The 22,843-nt window shown below is 34.8% G+C and overlaps 1 protein-coding gene across 3 annotated transcripts in view; it reads left to right on the top strand.

The window, feature by feature from the left end:
* The window catches only part of LOC107584009 (transcription factor EC-like), a 65,768-nt gene that overhangs the window by 16,118 nt on the left and 26,807 nt on the right, over positions 1–22,843 (top strand). The window contains exons 1-3 of one of the 3 annotated variants that reach the window (XM_016270406.1): positions 13,426–13,593; positions 17,646–17,891; positions 18,222–18,323. In XM_016270406.1, coding sequence (XP_016125892.1) covers positions 13,537–13,593; positions 17,646–17,891; positions 18,222–18,323 — 405 coding nt within the window. In that variant the 5' untranslated portion in view covers positions 13,426–13,536. Of the gene's footprint in view, positions 1–13,425; positions 13,594–16,565; positions 16,806–17,645; positions 17,892–18,221; positions 18,324–22,843 lie in introns of those variants that run through there. The other 2 variants (XM_016270405.1, XM_016270404.1) reach the window with 2 other exon arrangements.

Raw genomic sequence — 22,843 nt, 5'->3', positions numbered from 1 at the left:
ATAATATATATATATATATATATATATATATATATATATATATATATATATATATATATATATATATATATAAAATATTACATAACATTTACATTTAGTCCAAAGCGACTTGCAAATGAGGACAATAGAAGCAATGAAAACCAACAGAAGAGCAATAATATTCAAGTGCTATGACAAGTACGCAGTACACGTAACAATTGTTTTTAAATAAATAATAGAGAACACTAGTGTTGGCGGGTTCATTTAAAAAAATTTTTTTAAATATATATTTTTATTTTATTATAAAATGTATAATAATAATACTATATATATATTTTTTTTTTAAATGATAAAAAAATTACTCCGTTTTAACACAAGTAACTTTATATATAAAAATTTTAACAAAAAAAATCTACTAATAATACATCTAATTTGTGATCATTTGTCAATGAGTTATGATCTGCTTAAATTGATCAGACAAAAGAAAAAAACACTTCAGCTGCACTTTTAAAAACTGTCAGAAGAAGAAAGCTAGAAATCAGGTTTTCAGACGGAAAAGCAAAGCAACAGTCATTTTTAGGGGATAGAAAGGGAATAGAAGAGGCTGGAGCACATCAAAGCTGCCTTGTGTTTCTTTGGTCCACAAGAGGCCTTTCATGTGTTAAAGTGTGTGTGTGTGTGTTTGTGTGGGGCTGTGTATTTCAAACACTGCAGCACTACTTGTGTTTGGAGGAAAGAGTCTCGTCTCTCTGAAGCGCGCTGTCCCTTGAGGCTACGGCAGACGTACACACACACTTTCACTCAAGAAGGCACAGATCTATAAGTGTGTATCTACACGACCCCTGTCTATAAGGTTTATCTCAAGTGTGTCAGAGGCAAGTCGTGGAGCTGAGGGGTTATGGGAAAATGTGTTATAGGGAGATGGAGATGTGGGGGGTGCTGTTTGGATCCTGACTGACTAATAGGACCAAAGCAGACTGTGAGAGGGACCACCCACCCCATCTGGCTCAGACCTAAATTGTGTCTGACATCCTGCGAGCCACTGGACTGGCAGGAGGAGGCAAGGTCAACAGATGTATAATGGGATAGACAGTTGTGTAGCGTAGATTAGCATGGGTGTTCGTAACAGATATCTGTAAAAGCCACAGCAGATGACTGGAAACATAGTGCTAGTGCTCTGTGATGCTGCTGAATAAACCATCAGCATGTATGGCCCTGTAAATGGCTGTCAGAAACTTTCATGAAACATCATACATGGTTTAAAATTGGCATGAAATGAAAATCCACCCTATTTTTTAAATGCATGTTATTGTAAACGATTTATCAGTGCATGTTTCATTTTTTGTGATCAATAGAATCCAATGGTGAGTCCCTGCCAGGTTTATTATCCACAGGCCGGTCCCCACAATGTCAAAAATGTCAGGTTTTACTATCCTTGTGGGGACATTTGGTCCTTACAATGTAGCATAAACAAGTACACATACACACAAAAATTAATTACTTGAAATAGACATTAACTGAAATAAAAAATAAAATGTTTCAAACATTTTTCATTTTTTTTACTAAATTCTATAAAACCAAAACTTAAAAAAAATTAACTATAAAATAAACTATAAAAACTATGTAGACATATTTAAATAAAATAGAAGAAACTAATATAAAAGACAAAAAAAAAACACTACAAAATGACAAACTTTAACTGAAATTAAAATGAAATGAGAAAATATAAAGAAAAAAGAAAATCAAAATATTAACAAAAACTACAATAGTATATTCTAAAATAACACTTGTCCTCGTCCTACATTATATTCCTTTTTTGATAACGCGCTTCACTGAGATGTGCGTCACAATACGCAAGAAAAAAATGGCCACTAAATCAGTTTCATTGCAACCTAAACACCTACTTTTTGCTAATTATGTATTTTGCTACTAATTTATATAAATACATTTATTGGTGTTGTGTCAACTTATTCAACGTCTGCATGTGCCATTTTAAGTGTATGTTTATACTACCAAAAAGTAAACAATTTGGCATTATGCATTTATAGAACTGCATATTTGCATTGATATGCAAATAAAACTGATACTTATGCACTCACTTGGTATGAAATCTATTTTGCAGTGAACAGGTATTGCTAAAGCATGGTGGCTGAAGCGCAGCACTAGAGAAACATGGTGGCATTTATAAACGCATCACAAAAACCACCTCCGATGAACTCAATCGTCCAGGACAAGAAGGAAAGGATGAAAAGAAGGAAAGACAGATGGAACGAAGGGATGATGGAAATAAAAGCAGAGGAAGATGAACAGATTATATTACTGCCTTAAAATGGGCTGGGAAAAAAATAATAAAAAAAAAATCACACACACAATTACTAGAAGCAACAGCAATAATCAAAAGATGAACATTTATTACTCTTTCCTGTAGAGGCCTCAAAAAGCCCGTGCTCTGACTGTAACTCAGCAGCTGGGTTGTTTCATCGGAGACAGGCTCAACCCAGTGATTGGGTAGAAAAAAATTACCCAGTGTTAAAAACGACCCAGCAACTTAGTTACAGAAAAACTACCCAGCACCTGGGTAAAAAATATTCAAAATAACCCAATAAAATAACCCAACAAGCTGAACCCAGCATTTGGGTTAAAAAAAATAACCCAGCATTTTTTAGAGTGTGATAGTAAAATAAAACTTCAGAATGTGTACCTCCACTTTGCTGTTTGTGCTTTAGTGCGAATGTGAGCAGGAGATCATGTCTTAATGAGTGAATCTGACAAAAACATGCAGATCACATTTCAAAAAAAGTTGAATAAATAGACCTAACACCATGATGTATAAACAGCATTGGTTTGAATTTTTATTAATTTTTAAAATAAATTTTACATTACAGTACTGTTTTTTGCTGCAATATAGGAGGACATGTGAGAAAACAGTTTTCATGAAAATGTCCCCAGAGTATGAAAAAAAATCCCAATTATTTTTCAAATAGGCTTCTGTAATTTCATTTTTTCTGATTATTTATTCTTAATCTTGCACGTAAGGGATTGTTTAAAACACTGATTTTTTTCAATTCCATTTATTGGAGCTTTGCAGAAGAAAAAAACTAACATTTTGAGCATTAAAAGGGCTATATCAATATAATAATAATAATAGCAATAATTTATTTTAAATTCTAATAATATTTTATTATTATTAATAAATAATAATAATAAAATGATAAATTATTATAACAAAATGCAATTATAATCTTTAACATGATTATAAAACAGTGGCATTATTGTCTGTGGTTATGAGACGGATCTTGCATGTGATTTTCCACTACATAGAATTGCTTTGATCGTATTGATTAAATGGTAAATGGCAAGAGAACTAGACTCTTCAAAGATACTATCGGTCTGTCCAGACTGACCTTTGGCTTCTGATCAGAGTGAGTCTATGTCTGTGTTGTACAGAAGGTTGGGTTAAACATTCAACCCAACTGTTGGTTGAAAACAACCTAATTGCTGGGTTTGTCCATATTTTACCCAGCGCTGGGTTGTATTTAACCCAGCATTTTTTAGAGTGCAGGTGTGAGGAAATCTAAAATCTAAACTCACTCCTATAATGTTTGAGTTTCTTGTTTTTTTTTTTACAAATCTAGAAATATCAGGGATATTTGAAATGTTTTTAATTAATAATGAAGGATTATGATTCTATTTATGCTCAGCTCAAAGATATTAAAATGTATTATTTATTTCATGGTAAATGAAATCCAGTAATTATGAATGTAAAACTAGGAAAGTTATGAAACAGTAGTTATATTACTTTAAGTATTTTATTTTAAAAAAGTATTTATTTATTTACATTTGTTTGTTTGTAAATAGCTCAATTTCAGTATTCAATATAATATTGGGAATATAACAGTAAATGATAAAATATTATATTAGATCATATTATATTATTAATTAATATAAGAGTGAATATAACATTAAATATAAACAACATTCCTATAAAAATATGAAATGTAGTGAAATTAATACTTTATTATTAACAATGTTTCCCCAAGTTGCCCTCCTGAACAGCAATTTTTGCTATATTTAGTAAAATTTGGGATTTCTGTAAAAGACCTGATTTTTAAAAAATAAGTAAATACATAAAGTATACATAAATAAATAAATTCCCTTAACATTCCCCAGTAGGTTATGAGTTGTTATACAGCATGTAAAATAAAGCTCTTCATGTGTCACCACACTAAACTATTAGTTACTATAGTTGACCTAACAAACTCCCAGTCAGTCCAAGACCCCCAATAACTCTGAGATGATACATTACAAAAGAAGAGGTAGAAAGAGAGGTTGAACAAGAAAGAGAGAAAGAAAAAAATATCAAAGAATTGGATTAATTGGCATAATGCAAGGTATCTGAGCACAGCCAAGAGAGGGTGTCAGCTTTTGGAGAATCGCTGCCATTCTCAAAGCTGGACCGTCTGCACAATTAGCCGGCCGAACTCTGACCCCAACACAAGAATTAATGAAAAACAGAGGATGAAGACAAAATGTGCAGAGCCATTTGAGTGAGCGAGGGAGAATAATACATCAAAGAGTGCCAGTAATTGGCCCTGTGGCTTTCATTCCTTGCCCCATTTCTTTCAATTCATTGACTCAAAATAATGGGTTCAGGTTCATTATCAACAGGTCGTAAGCTTAGGAGTGCTAAACGGGCGTCGATGGCTCAGAGGTCCCCGCAGATGAGGCTACACAAGTAATGTGTGAGATTGTTGTGCCATAGAGAGCGACAGTTTGGCTTTTAAGAGCGATACTTATTCGTAAAATCAAAATGCTGGAATATAACTGGTACGGTCCGGTAAGTCAATTCAGCATTTAATGCTTTGTATAGTAGAATCAGAGTAGATTGAGATATTGTTTATATGCTGGTCATATAAAGTTTATTATTTTGGAGAAAGTGCCAATATATGCAAACTTCAGGGAACAGAGAACGTTTTTTTCTCCGTCAAATCTTTCCTGTGTTGCATCAAATTAAAAATCGCATTACAAACTAGCTGTATAATAATAAAAAAACATATATAATGTGTCAGTGTTATGCTACATTTGACAAAGTAAATTCAATCTAGATAATTTAATTCACATAATTGTATCATTGGTGTTGCGTGTGGTATAGTGACGGGCCATTTTACGCTTCATATTTTCGGCTTCTAAAGTGTCCTAGACTAATGTGACACCAGCCATAAGATCATGTGCATTTTTACATAACATTTTGAAAACAAAAATGGCTACTTAGGTTTTTGGACTTTATATATTTTGGACATACAAAAACATAAATAAACAAATACTTTAATACTACTATGATGTCCAAACATGCTTCTATAAATTTCAATACATGTCCAAAAAAAAAAAAAAAAAAAAAAAAAAAAACTCTCTTTTTATCATTTATTTAAAGCATTACATTAATATCTACAGATGGGAAGGGGAACATTAAAACATTTTTGAGCAGAGAACGCAAGATATTACATATTTTTAGTCTTGGTGTTGTGCATGGCTTGTCAAAGTGTGTGTTTGTGTGTAAATAAAAGCATGTGCGTTTACAGTGCTGCTTTCGTGGTCTTAACTCGTGTTGTCCTTGTGTATCATGTGCAATTAGCTCTGCTCACGCACACAACAGGCTAAACTCAATTGTCCAAATGTTCCAAAGTCCAAATGTTCAAGATGCCAACATGCGATGAGCTAAAATACCTCGTAACGGTTCACTACAAACCTAACATACTCAGACGAACACCCTCCACCTCACTACAGCGCGGTACAGGATTGACTTTGGTGGTTTTCCCATACCTAGGTGTGCCATATCTGCCACTTAATAACCTAATAGGTCTTAAAGTCAGGCTTTTGGTTTGAGGAGCACCCTGAAGTGATGAAAAGAGAAGCATCGTCTCATATTAACGTCACCCGTGTACTCAGCTGAGATAAAAACAAGATGAGAAACAAAAAGCGAAAGCCCCTCAAGAATGTGGGATTCCCTCCAATGGAGAGTGTTATTGTTCGTCATTGTGGTGGCGTGGTTTGAAAGATACATTCTCACCATTTGACAGCCGTTAACGCCATTACGCTGGTTTATAGGAATTCAAAAGACTTCTGGGCATGTGAAAATGCCAAACTTCAAGAAGGAAAGAAATTAGAAAAGGAATTGTTGTTTAGCACAAATGACTCAGCATTCATAAAGCATAATTGATATCAATACACTTAACATACATCAATCTCATACATCAATCTCAAGTCCATTTCTGCCTGAAAGTATAAAATAAAAAAGTAACTGCGAGATTTATAAGAAATTTTATAACCAGGAGGTTATACTGTGTGATAGTGATGTTTAGATATAAAGTCACATTTTCACATCAACTGTGAAATATAAAATTGCAATGAGAAAAAGTTACTATTATTAGAAATAAATTCACACTTTTAAATATAATTGAGTTTGCATTGTTTTAGTTACAGTTCCAAAAAATTAAGTTGCACTTGTGGAATAAAGCCACAATTACGTGAGATGAGAAATAGTTCATTGAGAGCTATTATATTGAGATATTGATCATACTGTGACACATTCAAAATTGTGAAATATAAAATCATAATTACTATAAATAAAGTCAATTGAGTTTTTTTATTGTTGAAGCAAAAATGGGCTTCTATATAAATGTGTAGGCCTATGCAATTTCACTGCATTAGAAAAAATATATAAAAACAAGTATTTTTGATTAATAATCTGATAAATGAAAACAAGTCGGCATTGTTGCAAAAAAAAAAAAGGCTTTGAATACTGAAGTTAATTCTGAGAAAAGCTCTTATAGCATTCCTTCACAGATGCCACTTGGTTTAACGTTTTGTTACCTAATGCAATGACATTCAGACATGTGGCTTAAAATACTCTGTGGGCAAGCTGTAGATGATGCACCTGTTGTGTAATAAACCTCTCTCTTGTGGTATCAGCCGTGTTGTATGTGACCGATTTCCCAACATACCCCAAAAATACCTTAACTGATTATACACCACAAATCAGAGGTGATTTCCTTCATGACAGTCCAGAAGATCAGCCTCTGTTCCAGCCAGACGGACAAGGCCTTTCATTCAATCACACTGGTCACTTTGTACTAGCGTCTGTTCTTCTACTCCACCATCAAATTCAACTCAGGCTGTGCTGATTAATCAATTTGGCTCGGGAGAGAGTGTGGAGAGTCCAGTCTGTGGAAGGAAATTACAATGATCCAATTTAAATCGCAAAATCAGTATATTAATCTTTAAAGAAATGTCTGGATATTACAATTCATTTGATTAAGTCGTAACAGAGAAGAGGTCTGAAATATGAAAAGTTCACCCTCTTTTTGATAACACTGTCAATGAGCTGATATTTATAGGTTTTTGTGACTAAACCTTTGTTTCTAGTAGCTACGCAATGCAACAACATGCATTTAATTTAATTTAACAGAATTTGAGGTCAATTCAGTGACGTCGGAGTAGAAATGGAGCTAGAATGTTGAGCGTAGTTTGAACAGAACTGTATATAAACAAATTTACTGTGATACTTACTGTAGATGTGTGCGCCTCATTGTGATGACTGAAAGCTTTTACACTATTTGAGACAGCCATGGCTGCTTTAACTTGTCACGCATGTTACGGCACAATCAGATACACACTTGTGCCTCTGTGTATGTCCACACATGCACATGGATGCTGTTTAGATTCTACACACACACACACACACACACACACACACACACACACACACACACACACATAAATGACACTGACTTGAAGAGAACGTGGACACAAACGTTTCTTTGTCGCTCTTCAAACCGCGTATTATTAGTTCGGGTAAGGTCAAAGTTGATCTAATTTTCTGCTTAGTCTTCATTAAACAGCTATTGCATTATTTCATTTTACACAATTAGATTTCAGCCGTAATGAATATATCTCAAGCTAAAGCTTTTGAACAGGGCTTTGCAAATTTAGCCCACAAATGCACTTTATGTGCACTTGGAAGACAAAAAAAAGTTGTGAAGTTAAATATATTTTACTCTGGACCACAGGCCATACGATCACTCACATCATAAACTCAAATTTCAGGATAATGCCAGCAATTGTGCGGATATCTGGAGCGACGACCTGTTAAACTTTTGATACAGCTTTCATCTTACACTCATAAATAAGAGTTTAGACACTTTATGTACATTCTTCCAATCAGATAAGGCAAGAGTCTGTGTTTAAAGGCCAAATTTAATCCCGTTTCAATCTTTCATGACATTTGAAGTAAAATGGATTGATTGTGTTCAGTTATTTTACAACAGACAGACCAGACATTGACATGAGAGCTTGCAGACTCGAAATAAAACAGTCTGGTCTGATATGGAGTCTATAATATAGTTTCCAGCCATGGTAAATCAGTATATATTAATATAGATAGCGGTGCTTGCTTTTACAGTTCATCATACCTAATGTTAGCAATTTAAACAGAACCCTAAGCCTAAGTATTAAACTTTGGCTTGTCCCTCAATGTTTGCCCCTAATATTGTGAAATATTATTACTATTTAAAATAAAGTGTTTTCTATTTTAATATATTTTAAAATGTCATTTATTCCTGTGATGCAAAGCTGAATTACTCCAGTCTTCAGTGTCACGCGATCCTTCAGAAATCATTCTAATATGCTGATTTACTGCTCATGAAATATTCTTATCATCACTGTTGAAAACAGTTGTGCTGCTTCATATTTTTATGGAAACTGTGAAACTTTTTCAGGATTCTTTGATTAATATAAAGTTCAGAAGAACAGCATTTACTGTCATTTTTGATCAATGTAATGCGTCCTTAATGAATAAAAGTATTGCTTTCTCTACATACTAACCCCAAATTTTGAAAAGTAGTGTACATTTATATACATTCATTAAAGGGTTAGTTCACCTAAAAATTAAAATTCTGTCATTAATTACTCACCCTCGTGTTGTTCGAAATCCATATGACCTTCGTTCATCTTCGGAACACAATTTAAGATATTTTTGATGAAATCTGAGGGCTCTCTGACCCTCTAATAGACAGCAAGGTAACTACCACGTTCAAGGTCCAGAAAAGTACCAAGATGATCGACAAAGTAGTCCGTGGGATATCAGTGGTTCAACTGTAAAGTTACGAAGTTACGAGAATACTTTTTTGCGCAAAGAAAACAAAAATAACGACTTTATTCCACATTTTTTTCTCTACTGCATCACATCATGACGCGAGCATGTGGCGGCGCCGGCGCTGACCCAGATCCGGCATGATGACGTCATTACGCTGGATCTGGATAAGCGCCAGTGACGCAGTAGAGATGAAAATGTGGAATAAAGTCGTTATTTTTGTTTTCTTTGCGTGGTAGTTACCTTGCTGTCTATGGGAGGGTCAGAGAGCCCTCAGATTTCATCAAAAATATCTTAAATTGTGTTCAAAGATGAACGAAGGTCTTGCGGGTTTTGAACAACACGAGTAATTAATGACAGAATTTTAATTTTTGGGTGAACTAACCCTTTAATGCATATATTGCTTTCTATCTGTTCGCTGTGTTTGTGTACATCAGAAATATCCTCAAGCGCTCCATTTTCCCTGTGATAAAACCTGAAATTAACTTACGATCTGTCGTTATAACACAACTCTCCACAGCCAAAAAGTAACAGTGCAGGCAAATCCATTTAGGTGATTCAACCCAGTGATTAGCCCAAACCCAGATAAAGAAGGCCTTTCAAAAGCACAGCTTACCCATAAGCCCTTGCTCTGAGAGTGCTGGGTCCTTTTTGTGAGTCTGGCGTGTGGAGGGAAGTCATGTGATTCAGTTTGGTCATTTTGTGTTTTTAAGGGGATCAGTGCAAAGTGGGGGGTCGAGTTAGAAGATCATGGGATACGGTTAGATGTGTCTGATAAGTGGCTCGGCCCCCAACCATTGAGGATAAATTTCCTAATGAAAGCAGTTGATTGATCAGATTTACTACAGCTACTTTTCAGTGCGTTATTTGAAGCGGATAGCTTGTATTAGTAACAGCAACAAATGTGTTTTAGAGTCGCCGTTTGTATTGGGTCTGCAATTAAATCTGCCCGTGCACAGGGACGGTTCTGAATGGGACGTGGTACAGTGAATTCCTCTCAGGTGTGCCTGTGAACAGTTTGCCTTGTCGTCCCTGAAGGAGTAGAGGCTAATTGATTTAAACCGAAAATCACATTAGGCGTAATTACATCTTTTCTGGGGGAACCAAATTTCTATTCATCCCTCTCGTAAATGCACAAACCTATTAGCAGCCTAGCTGTTTGTGTAACACTGCCAACAAGTAATATTTTAATTTTTTTCTGCCAGACACTACCTGTCTCAAGTATGTTGGGTCTTGTAAAGATGCTTACAACAGAGTTTTATATTCAAAAGTGTGCCTGTAGACCATTCATTGAATATTTGGACATGCAAGTCTTGCTTAAAAATGTAGGAATATCATTGCATTTGGTAACAATTGTTTAAAGGTTTAAGATCAATATATTTTGAATATTTTTGAAAGAAGTCACTTATGCTCACCAAGGCTCACTTTTGATTAAAAATACAGTAATATTGTTAAATATTACAATTTAAGATAAGTGTTTTCTATTTTAATAATTTTTATAATGTGATTTATTCCTTTGATGCAAACGTGAATTTTTCAGCATCATTACTCCAGTCTTCAGTGTCACATGATCCTTTTAGAAACCATTCTAATATGCTGATTTGCTGCTTAAGAATCATTTCTTCTCATTATTATCAAAGTCAGTGTTTGCTTAATATTTTTGTAAAAACCACAATTCTTTTTTTCATGATTATTTGATTAATTATTTAACAACAAACCAAAAAAAAAGTAATCTTAATTTTCAGAGCGGCTTGACTGCTTACAGTTTTGAGGTCACTGTATCCTCAGTGAAAGAGAATCCAGGTGAATCCATGTATAAATTTTGGACATCTTTCACATACTATATTTCTTTTTGTTGATAAACCGGATTGCAGCACTGAGCTCAGGGAGGACAGTTTGGCACAAAATGAGTGTAATATTTAATTTATATATGAATCATTAAAGTCTTCTGGTTATTATGCATTCCTTTTCTACTTGGATAAAACAGCTCTCAGATGTGTGAGCTGGACTTTGAAGTCTTGTCTCAGAAGCGGCCCAACTCTTTCAGGAAGTAGCTCATGTTTTATACATATTGTATGTGGGACTAACAAAGGTGAGATTTCAGACCGGGCCCAGAGAAAAACATGGAAAAATGGCCAACCAGGAATTTCAGTAAGGAGTAAATATACAAACACATACAGAAACACTGGCAAACGCGCACACACACACACACACACACACAGGTTTCAAAGGCACTCTGGTCCATTACTAGAAACTTTCCTCAGCATTTCCTTTAACACAGGAAACAAGGCAACAAAAGGATGCTGATACACATGTCCTGTCTACTTTAGAGCTCTGCAATGATTTCTACACTTTCCAAAGCATCTTCTTGCTTTCAAGAAGAGTTCAAACCATCTACAGCATTTGAGACACTAGTTTTATACCGTTCTTGATTTTTCTGATTAATTTATATTATTGTAGCACAAGTAAAAAAAATTGCAACTATTTATAGCTCAATTGTGGCTTTATATTTTGCAATGTGACTTGATATCTCCCATTTGCTACTTAATTTCTAATAATTGCAACTTTATATTTCCAACTTGTTACTTTAATCTCACAATATGACTCCATACCTCCCAATTTAGATTTCGTTTCTCTATTTGGCAAATTTTGCGACTTTAAATCTCATATCTCCATATCTCACAATTGCTAATAATTAGCTTAAAATCGCAACTTTTTAATCTCACAATGATACGGTATCATAATGACGCCATATCTCAAAACTGCAAATGTATATTACAATTGCAAATTTATTTCTTGTAATTATGACTTCATATTGTTTAATTGTGACTTTTAATCTCACAATGATTCCATATTGCACAACTGCAAATTTATATCACACAAGTACTAATTAATGCTTAAAATGTCAACTTTATATCTCATAATATGACTCAATAATATCTCAAAAGTGCATATTTTATCTAGCAATTGCAACTTAATTTCTCATAATTGACCCTTCACAAAGAGCTTGATTGACAGGTGAGCTGACCAATCATAACGACGAATCTGTCCAACAAACAAATCAGACAGGAGAGTAGATTAACTTCGGTGCACTTGAAAAATGGTGTGTACTGATGTCTTTCTGCACTTGAAATAAAATACGTTCTGATGTTCATTCATGTTTATCTCGTGCTTTAAGTAAATATGAAAAGACTTGAACTGACGCTTGAACTGAGGCAATACAGCGATCTGTCATGACAGAGTCACAAAACGGTATTTATTGTTTGAATTTCTTAAAAAATGACAAAAATATACTTGTTTTATACCAGAAGTAAACTGCTCTGTCTTGTCTGTCGGCGCGTTGTCAGTTTCCTCTTTGCGTCGCAATTTTTCATTGCTTGCGAAATGTGTACTGTGAGAGTGGTATTGTTTGTCGGACATAGCAACAGTAACTAATGAGGGCGGGTGTAACGTTCGTAGTCACGGGAAGGAGACCGGTGAGTGGTGCAGGTGTCGCTCATTATCAATTACTCCACCGGCCTCGCTCCGTTCCCACGGCTCTCGGCCCCGCCCCACTCGTCACAGCGGGGTTTTGCGAAGAGTCAATTTCCAATTTAAATCTCGCAATGTGACTTTAATTCACAATTTTATTATTTCTTATATTATTTTAATGTGATTTATTTATTTTTACTTTGAGGCAGAAATAGGCTTCCTCATCTGCCTCACCTCAAAAACACTGACACTGCTAAAAATTAGTTTAAAAAAAAAATAATCCATGGTGCAATATAAAAAAAATTGCCCTGGAAAACAAAATTGAATGAAAAACAGTCAAAACAATGTGCTTCAGCCAAGCTTTGCTCAGTAATTTTAACCCAAGAGGCTTCAGCAAGCAGCACTATGCACTTCTTTGGCCTTGAGTGTACTTGGTGTAGTGAACGTGTGTGCACTACACTACTTACGAGTGCACATGCAAGCAAGTGTGTCCACACTTGTGTTTCGTTTGATTAATTTTTATGTACATCGTGTGTGCTAAAGAGATAACCTCTCAGGGGAATGTGCTGAGTAAGGCTGTAAAGATGGTCAGACAGGAAGCACCAAGAACAAAACGCTCAGAGTCTCTAGCACCTGATATTCTGCCTCCGTCAGGCCTTTGGCTGACCACTAGAGCAGGAACGATTCCATACAGAGGAAGCTGAAGAGCTGAGAAAGCTGATGTGTCATGCCTTCCTCTCCAGGCCAGTATTAATGCACACACAGCTCAGGAAAGCCACACACACACACACACTTAGTTATCCTTCTGCTTTCCCAGCCGGGTTGCATTCACACTGGACTGAGTGATTCCAAGTCCTCTTGGGTTGTGGTTTAAGGGCAAGAATGCAGGCCGTTTGTGCATGTTGCTTGCGTGATACCTGAAAGCCTTCTTTTGGACCATGAGCCGCTGCTGTGTGGTTAAAATCATCTCTTTCACTGAGATTCAACTGCTGCCGGTATGTAGCTGCAAAAGAGAGAGAAATTGGGATGAGAGTTTTTCAAATACTGTTTGTGTGTCTTCAGTGTAATTGTTGATGAAAAAAAAAACAAGCTTGGAAATGGTTTTGAAACCTGCTTATTGTGGTTTAATGAAAACCTTTGTGAGTTCAGGTTGAACTTTAGTTACTCTAAATCTGTGAAATAGTTTTTTTGGAGAGATTACTTCCTGTTGCACAACTTGTAGAGTACAGTATGGCACTCAAGGTCATGGGTTTGATTCCCAATGAATACACACTTATAAAATCTATACCTTGAACGCACACTTCATTTGTTTAATGCATAAATGTAGTTATCTATTATATATATTTAGGCTGGTTCCTTGTTAAATGGACAAAGATGGTATAATAAAATATGATTCTATTTGAATACTTATGATTCTAGCAAAAATGTTAAATTTTAATAAATATCTGTAATATTTTGTAGAAGGTTATCTTGTAAATGACAGGTTTTAAAAAGCCATAGAATGACTACAAATGTGAACTGGCTAAAAAGTATTTAGTTACTCTCACAAATAAAATTAAAACAAAATGTCTTTAAAATAATATAATAAAAAGTGTCACATGTGTCAATATGATGCTAGAGCTATATGTTTAAAATTATTATTGAGAAAAATTAAAATTTAGAAAATATTATAAACATATTGCATGTAATATTTTAATAATAAATATAAAAATATAAATATCTAAAATACAAGAAAGCTATATTTAAAATTAATGATACTTTGATGGTTTGCATTTTTGAGTCTGATTAAATTGTCCAAATATGTTTATTGCTGCTGTAACATACATCAAAATAGCAAGAAGACAGCATAAAATTATAAATTCACAAACTTAAACCTGTTTTTTAAGGTAAAGGAACAATACTTGATGTGAATGTGATTCTGCTCTTTTAGTGAATGTGTGTGTGTGTGTGTGTGTGTGTTTTACTTTCTCTTCCCCTCAGAAACTTTTGTGGTCTAACAGCATTGATGCTAAGGAGGAATATTCAGTATAGCACAACTGATTTCTTCAGAAACAAAACAAGTCAAAAAAAGAACAGCTCTGACTCCCATCTGTCAGAGTAAAAACATATCCTAAAAGTTTATATTGCAATGATTTAACTTCTCTTTCCAACTTAATATAGCACCTGACCTTTTGGCCAGGAAAAGGTTTTGTCCATAATTTGTACAGCCGGTAAAAATCATTCCCCTCCCCAGTGTTTCAAAACGCAGATTTTTCTGAAGTGAAACCAGAACTTGACTAATCCTGAAACAAAATTATGCAACATCAACACAAGCACAATAGATTATACCTCGCCATTCAAGACACTCTTACAGGTTTTCTAATCAAGATGCACACTTAAAGTCCAAATTAAGGTAAAGGATTTTTTATATACATATATATATATATATATATATATATTAATTTAAAATTGATTTGTGTGACCATCTGCAAAAGGTGAAGAAATTGTTTGTTAGTTTTATGTATTTCCATACAGTCATTGCTTGTCTGTCATTGCATCATTGCTTTTTGTGCCTTTGAATAATATAATATAAAATACAATTATTAATTTAATATGTTGCTATTATGTGCTGTTCTTATCTAAATGGGCTTATCTATATATCTATACACACACACACACACACACACAAAGTTATTTGAATGAATACACTTTAGTAACATTATTACAAACATTATTATATATAAACATTATTAAAAGTGGAAAACAACAGGTTTATAAACTAGCAAATCTAATTTACACTAAGGGGTGCTGGAAAGCCTACAGTGAAAAATATATAAACTACGTGTTAATGTAAAATCAGCTCATAATCTGCAGGCTGAATGTTTAGTAAATGAACCTTCTAGAGTGTCTAAGTATGGTGTCTAATGCATCTTCACACAGTGCTTTCATTGTCTACACTGCATTTGTAATCAAAATCACTTCAACTTCAATCACATTACAGGCTGTAATTAGTTAATAGTCATATATCCTGCGTTAACAACAGACAGGGGAGATGCGAGTCAAGGACGTGGCCCTCTAACACAACCAGGATAACCCTTCCCTTCCACACTGCAGAGATGAGCCCTCAGACACACAATGGCTTCTTTCACCTTTGCCTGGGATAAGAGAGAAGTTACACTCTTAGGTCTTTTTTGAAGCCAAATCCAGTGTGCATAATGAAAAGAGCTTTGCAATGGCTGATAAACAGAGACAGACCTCCGCTGAACTGTTGAATGCGCAGTCAGAAGGGCATAGAAGATCCAATTTGGTCTTCGGATTCATCCTTCAAGGGCTTAAATAACTATTTCGGTGCGTATGGGATAATATTTTCCATTTAAGATTTCCATTGAAGGGCGATACAGACTGCAGTCCAATAAATGTTTCTAATTCAACGATCGTGAGTAATAAACGCCTCTTTTGTTAGAGCACACAGCCATTTTGATCAAATTAAACATAACTTTACTTCACACAATTGACTGTTTTTAGGTCAGCGGTCAGTAAAAGTTCATTTTTGGATTTTTCTGAAAATACTCCGAGCGCCATAAAAGTAACTCAACAGTTGTGCTTTTGTGAGTGTAGACAACATAATAATGACTACTAGAGGTCGCCTCCTTCACCCTGAATGAATGATTCCCTCCTATATTTAACTTTACGATATCTTATAGACTAAAATTAGAGGAGCGACCGGGTTCACGACAGTTAGTTTTTGAGAACAGATACAAGACAATGTTGTCTAGTGAGACTGATCCAGAGATGGGCCCCTGGGTCATTTGGAAACCGCACAGAACAAGCAGTATTTGTCTCGGACCCCCTGAAGCAGAAGTGGCAGAAGGGGGAAGTCTGGGATTGGCCGCTTCACGCAAACAGAACTGGGCGGTCCCAGCGAATTAGTGATATAGGCAAAAGACCTCGGCCCTGTGGTGATCAAACCTGTCAGATCAGTAATATCTCTGCTTGAGGTGATTACTACGACCTGCAATAAAAAGGAAAGGCCTGGCCTTAGTGCTAATTAGGTCACTGAGATCCTCCTGCTTGCTTATAAAGACCGGACAGGGACAAGAGGGGACAGGCACTCGGTTTCCTCTCCACAGCTTGGGATCCTACTTTAGTGGACGTACAGGGATTGAGAATGCCACATTTAACTGACTGTAGTTTCTACAAGATGAGAGACGGAGCTCGAGTTTCCAACGTAAGGACTTGTTATGTTGTGCTTTGACTTGCGCAAGACGAGGGCCGTTTTGGCGCTTGGTTAAAGGGTAGTTCACATGCTGTCATTATTTACTCATTCTCATGTCATTCCAAGCCTGTAGGATTTCCGTTCTTGTGCAGGACACAAAAGAAGACATTTGGAAGATTTTCGGTTCATATAATGGAACTCAATGGGGTCCAAAAACAATATTGGCGCCCATTGACTTTCACTGAATAGTCAAAAAAAGAATATCTTCTTTTGTGTTCCACAGTCGTACAGGACAACATGTGGGTGAGTAAATGATGATTTTTTGGGTCAACTGTCCAGCATATTGCGTATTTTTTTGGCTGATGTTGGATTTCACTGGGATAATTCATCCAAAAATGAAAATTCTGTCATTATTACTCACCTTTAAGTTGTTCTGAACCTGTATGAGTTTCTTTCAACTGTTGAACATGAAAGAAGATATTTTTAAGAATGTTTGTAACCAAACAGTTGACGGTACCCACTGACTTCCATAGTAAGGGGGGGAAAAATACTATGGAAGTCAGTGGCTACCGTCAACTTCTTGGTTACCAACATTCTTTTTTTAAATTTAGATTTTTGGGTGATCTATCCCTTTAAGTCACGGGTTAAGAATGTTTTAAGCAGGTAATGCGCTTAAAATTAGATGTTGGGTTTGTTATATGCATAAATAAGCTGAATAAACTGCCTTTTTCTTGCTGGTTTTGGTTGCACAGATGTTGGGGAAAAAAGTGATATGAAAGACACTTGCGCATAAAGACATCATTTATAGACAAATAAGACCTAAAAATGCAATTTTTTCTCTTCTTTTTGAAGGTTCAAAATCACCTGGAGAACTCCAAGTACCACCTCCACCAGACTCAGGCCCAGCAGGTCAAGCAGTACCTGACTTTGGGCAGCAAGCTTGCTAGCCAGGCCCACTTGGTCGGCCATCCTCACCCGGGCCAGGCCCTGGGAACGGTGCCAGTCATGCGTAATGGACACATGCCACCCGTGAGCGACAGCAGCACGCCAGGAAGCCCCATCACCCTGCTCACGCTGGCCAACAATCACGACAGCGAGGTGAGTACTTCCTGTGATCTCATCTACCTGTGTGTGTGTTTACTCATCAATAACTTCAAACATTCAGCTCTGATCACGTTGACAATGAAAGGATAGGTCAGCTGCTCTGATAAGAGGTGCTTCTTCATCACAGTCGTCTTTCTGAGATGATGAATCGTCTGTTATTGGATTAGTGGCCCGGTTTTATTCACACTTTTACTCTGCATTGACACAATGACTGATGATAGTGAAAATGAAACTCAAAACAAGCAAACAAACATCTTAGATTGACAAATTCAACCACTGCTGACGGAGGACAAAGAGTGCGCTATAATCAATGTTTTCTTTTAGTTTCCAATGGATGAAGTTATTGATGATCTTTTTAGCCTTGAAACCGGGTTCAAAGATGGGGGTTTGGATTGTATGGAGCCAGGCATCATAATGCAAAATAATGTAAGTATAAGTCAAGTTCATCTCTTCACTGTGTTGAACTGTTACGTCGTGTTTTTAATAATGACCTGTGTATAGGGGTGTAAAAAGTATGGAAGGAATTGTAATTAATTTCTGTTAATCACGGTCAAAATGTTACTGAACTAAAGTCAAAATATATATAAAAATAAATAAATAATACAAAACATAGTTATGAGTTATTAACTCAAAGTAGAACATTAAGTTGTACAATATTCTAGAATAAGATATCTGTATCTAATATATCTAGAATAATTCTAGAATATTAATATAAACATTTTACATTTATTTTGAAATATAAAATTTAAAAATATCAAAATTGTATAGTACTAAAGTCAAAATATCAAGTAAATATATCTATTTACATGACAACACTATATATATATATCTATATAGTAATTAGTTGTTAACTCAAAGTAGACTCAAAGTATTAAATTCTATCATTTTAAAATATAAATTCTATAATATTAAGTTCTATATTATTGCAAATAAATAAATATTTCATCACTAAAATAATTTTAGTCTTGATGACCACTGAAAGATGTACTTTATATGAAATCATAAGGAGTTACAAGTATAATTATTTGAATAATATCAATATCAATAATGATATTATGTACTAGATTATATTATTATGCAATTTTATATTATTTATAAAACATTTATAAAGTGTTAGAAAAAGTATAATAACTATAGAAACTATAATATAACTATAAAAATTAGATTATTAATGCATCATATAAACCTTCAGTAAAGTGTTAACATGAAATGAAAATGCCAAAATCAGGGACATTTAAGTACATAAATATACACATATTTAGATGAATAAAACATGTCTGAATCCAAAATGTAAGCTACATTCATATATAAAGAATTAAACACATTAATAACACAAACACGTGCTGGTCTTTGGTATGCTTGTGAAAAGGGGTTTGTCTTTGCGTGAGGTCACACTGAGTCCAGCTGAGAGTCAAAGAGGAACAGACTTAAATCTCAGGCTTTAAACAGTGGAACAATACAGATTAGTCTGGTAATGATGTCGGCATGCAGAGAGGTATGTCTAAGAAGAGCCCGACTATGCTAATGAGTGATCACTCCTCCAAAACAGAAGGAGAAAAGCTTTAGGTAAGCATGTGCGCATTCAAGTGGCCCAAGTATGTGTGAGACCAGCATGAAATTGTTAAGGTCATACTGACGTCTGTGGAGGGACAAAGCATCTCTTGAGTCGTGATTACAGCAACACCTGAACTCACTAGAGAGGTATGTGATACTATTGAGCAAAATAAAGAGCATGACGGGAACGAATAAGGCAGATAGAGAGAGAGAACGAGCGAGCGAGAGTTTTGTATCTGAGTAAGCAGTCAAGCATCGGATTGAGCTAATATCTTCTCTCCCAGTGGACTTGTTCAGAAATGATAGCATGCTTAAACGGATCAATTCGTTCTAATTAGTCATACAGCACGACACATCAAGCCGCTTCCCCGTGTCAACATATCTGCTAACATGATGGGAATGGATTGAAGCGATTATGATGCGAACAGTCAAGGGGCCGTGGCAATATTTCATGTTGATATGCGAGCTCTTTCCCCCACTGAGATAACGGAGAGCGTATATGAGCGGAGGAAACACTATAATGCCTGCCGCCTCTGTCGTCCTGTAATGCTCTGACCTCCTCTTTAATCCTGTACACGTCGCTTTTTCATCCATAACGCTGACAGAAATTGGCTTTCCACAGCTCTGGCTTTTGTGGGATTTGCAGTCAGGGAAGAAGAAAAAAAAAGAAACTCAATTCAGGCTTATTATAGTTAATAATAATTAATAATAGTAATAATAATATATAGTATTATAGTTAATAACAGTAGTAATAATAATATAAAAAATAATAAACTAACTTAATATATATGTATTATCTATTTAAAAAAATTTAACTTAAATTTAAACTTGTACTAAAATAACTGAAAAGTATAAAACTATATAGATATTAAATAAATAAATAAATAAACTACAAAACCACAACAAAATTACAAAAACTTTTACAAAAATTTTAATGAAAATAGAAAATCAAAACTAATTCAAAATAGTAATACAAACTATAATAATATCCCAGTTCTACTAAAATAACACTTGTTTATTGTTCAGCAAAAAAATAAATAAAAAAAATCACTTGCTCCACAGCGCCCTCTTTTGTCTCTTGAAGTGCTGCATCTTTTTGCTGATTTTCTCTGCTCAGTTCAAACATACTGAATCTGCATAAAAAATGGAAACAAATTTTTTTTTAACTCAGAAATTGCTAGTAAATGTCAACTACAAAGAAACAGCATTGATTTATATGTGAAATTTTGAAGTAGAAAAGCTGTCATTTCTAGTAAAGTGTACTCCAATAATCTTAAATTTGACATTTGATTATGCTTTCATTTGGAAAAATGAAGCACTCCCAGCTGTAATCAACACGTTTTATTCCTCAAAATCAGTGTATAATAAGTTGAAGTCTAAGCCTGTTGAACAGATAATGTCTGGTGTTTTAGGTTTTTACTCTTAATATACAGAAAGTCTGCGTCAAAAATCATGAATGTAACAAAACACCAAACGTATTACACATGGAGCAAAATAGACTGGATAAAAGATCACGTACATGCAGGAGAACTACACAAGGTGAAGATTTAATGTCTGTGTGTAAATCTAGACTTACTTTCTGTGTCTTTCCTCTGAAGGTGTCCCTGAACAACAGCATGCTGGAGGTGTACGGCGGTGACCAAGGTATGACTGCCCCTCACGGTGGACTGACACCCTCATTGCCCACAAAGCTCTCAGTTAAAATGGAAGTCACAGGTACGGAGCACAGAAGGGCACAGACGCCTGTCCGAGCAGGACCTGTGCTGTTAGCAAAGGCATTTCAGAAAGAAACATGCAGTTTAGTTACACATTAAAGAGAAATCATTTAAGGGCATCTACACCACAAAGATGCGACTGCATTTTTGAGACAATTAATTTTCTGTTGCTCATCTTGTGACAGCATTGACAAGGTCATAAGTTTAAGTCCACAAAAATAAAATCAAATAAAAAAAAATTTATTTCTTGGGATTTAAACTTGTCACCTTGTCTCTGTTAGCACCATATTTTACTTATTTTTATAATATACATATATATTATATAATATGTACTGACAAAAACTATTTAAAGTGCAGACTTACTGTCCTATCGTACACCTTATAAATGAATTTTTTTTTTAAATAAACCATAATCATAACTAAAATATTTGCAAAATATCAACAATTAAAAATTTATGAGCAATAATATATTATATAACTATGCATTTGTAAAATATTTATAAAAGTATTATAAAAACTATATTGTATTGTATTAGTGTATAACTGTATTATAAAAATGATAAATAGCATTTTAGTACAAACTTATTTTACAAGATGAATTAGCGGTCTCAAAACTGTAGTGTGCATTTACATTTACGTTTAAGCATTTGGAATACTTTATTTTTTCCTTTCTTATTTCAAATGAATAATATTTTTTATATTATTATTTTTCAATTATATGTTATAATATTATGATAAATGTTTTCAAATGTAGCACTACTACTACAACTAAATATGTTCCTCGGTTACACTTTAGTCATGGTATAATTTGATGAAACATAATTATCATAGTCAATAGTATAATAGTCAATATGAAAATATGATTACAAATATGCTGAATCCACTACATTAAAAATGCCAAATGCATACATGTAAATGTAATTTACACAAATATAATAGCTTTTAAAGGTCTATGTAGGCAAGACTATTAAAAATGTAGCAACATTATATGGTCTTCCATTCTGGAAATTTATGAACAAAACATAAATAAATAAATCAAATTCAAGGGCATACTGTAAATAGATTTAGCGAAGCAAACCCAGACGGGCTCATTCCACATGTGTTATCCCATAAGGCCCAGGCTTTGAAAGCTAAACACAAGCCTGTATGTTTCATGTTATTGTCCAGCTGTCTTATTTTAAGAGTCAGCACGCTTCGTGTTTAGCTCACCATTGTGTTGCTCTCATTCTTCATTATCAATGCTTCAATGAGCGGAATATGGTAGTATGTATTCTTAGCATGATAGACACGGCACAATGCCTCCTTTGTGGGCGCCTTTTTTTCTTATGAATGTCATGCATCAAGTAAAGCTAATTGATTCAGGAAATAGAAAGGATGCCTGCCAGACCTCTTCACTCCGGCAGGAAAATAAGTGCATTACTGTCTTTTTCACATAAGCGTGCTGCACGGCGCTCTTGTTTGGTTACGCGCGGCTCAAATGACCTTATTGAATCAGCAGAAATGAATTGAGAAATCCAATCACTGCTCCCAGTTATATAATTTGGAAGAATGTGAATATGAATGCAGAAGCATTTGGCCTCCCTCCTCCTCACACGCTCCACGATGCCAGCCGATTGGTTAAGTGTAAGGTCAGGAAGGATTAAAAGAAGATACACAGCTTTTCTACATTAAGACAGA

The sequence above is a fragment of the Sinocyclocheilus grahami genome, unplaced genomic scaffold (assembly GCF_001515645.1).
Source record: "Sinocyclocheilus grahami isolate Dianchi unplaced genomic scaffold, SAMN03320097.WGS_v1.1 scaffold56.1, whole genome shotgun sequence".
NCBI lineage: Eukaryota > Metazoa > Chordata > Actinopteri > Cypriniformes > Cyprinidae > Sinocyclocheilus > Sinocyclocheilus grahami.
The sequence above is the reverse complement of the archived record's forward strand: the minus strand, read 5'-3'. Positions and strand labels throughout refer to the sequence as shown.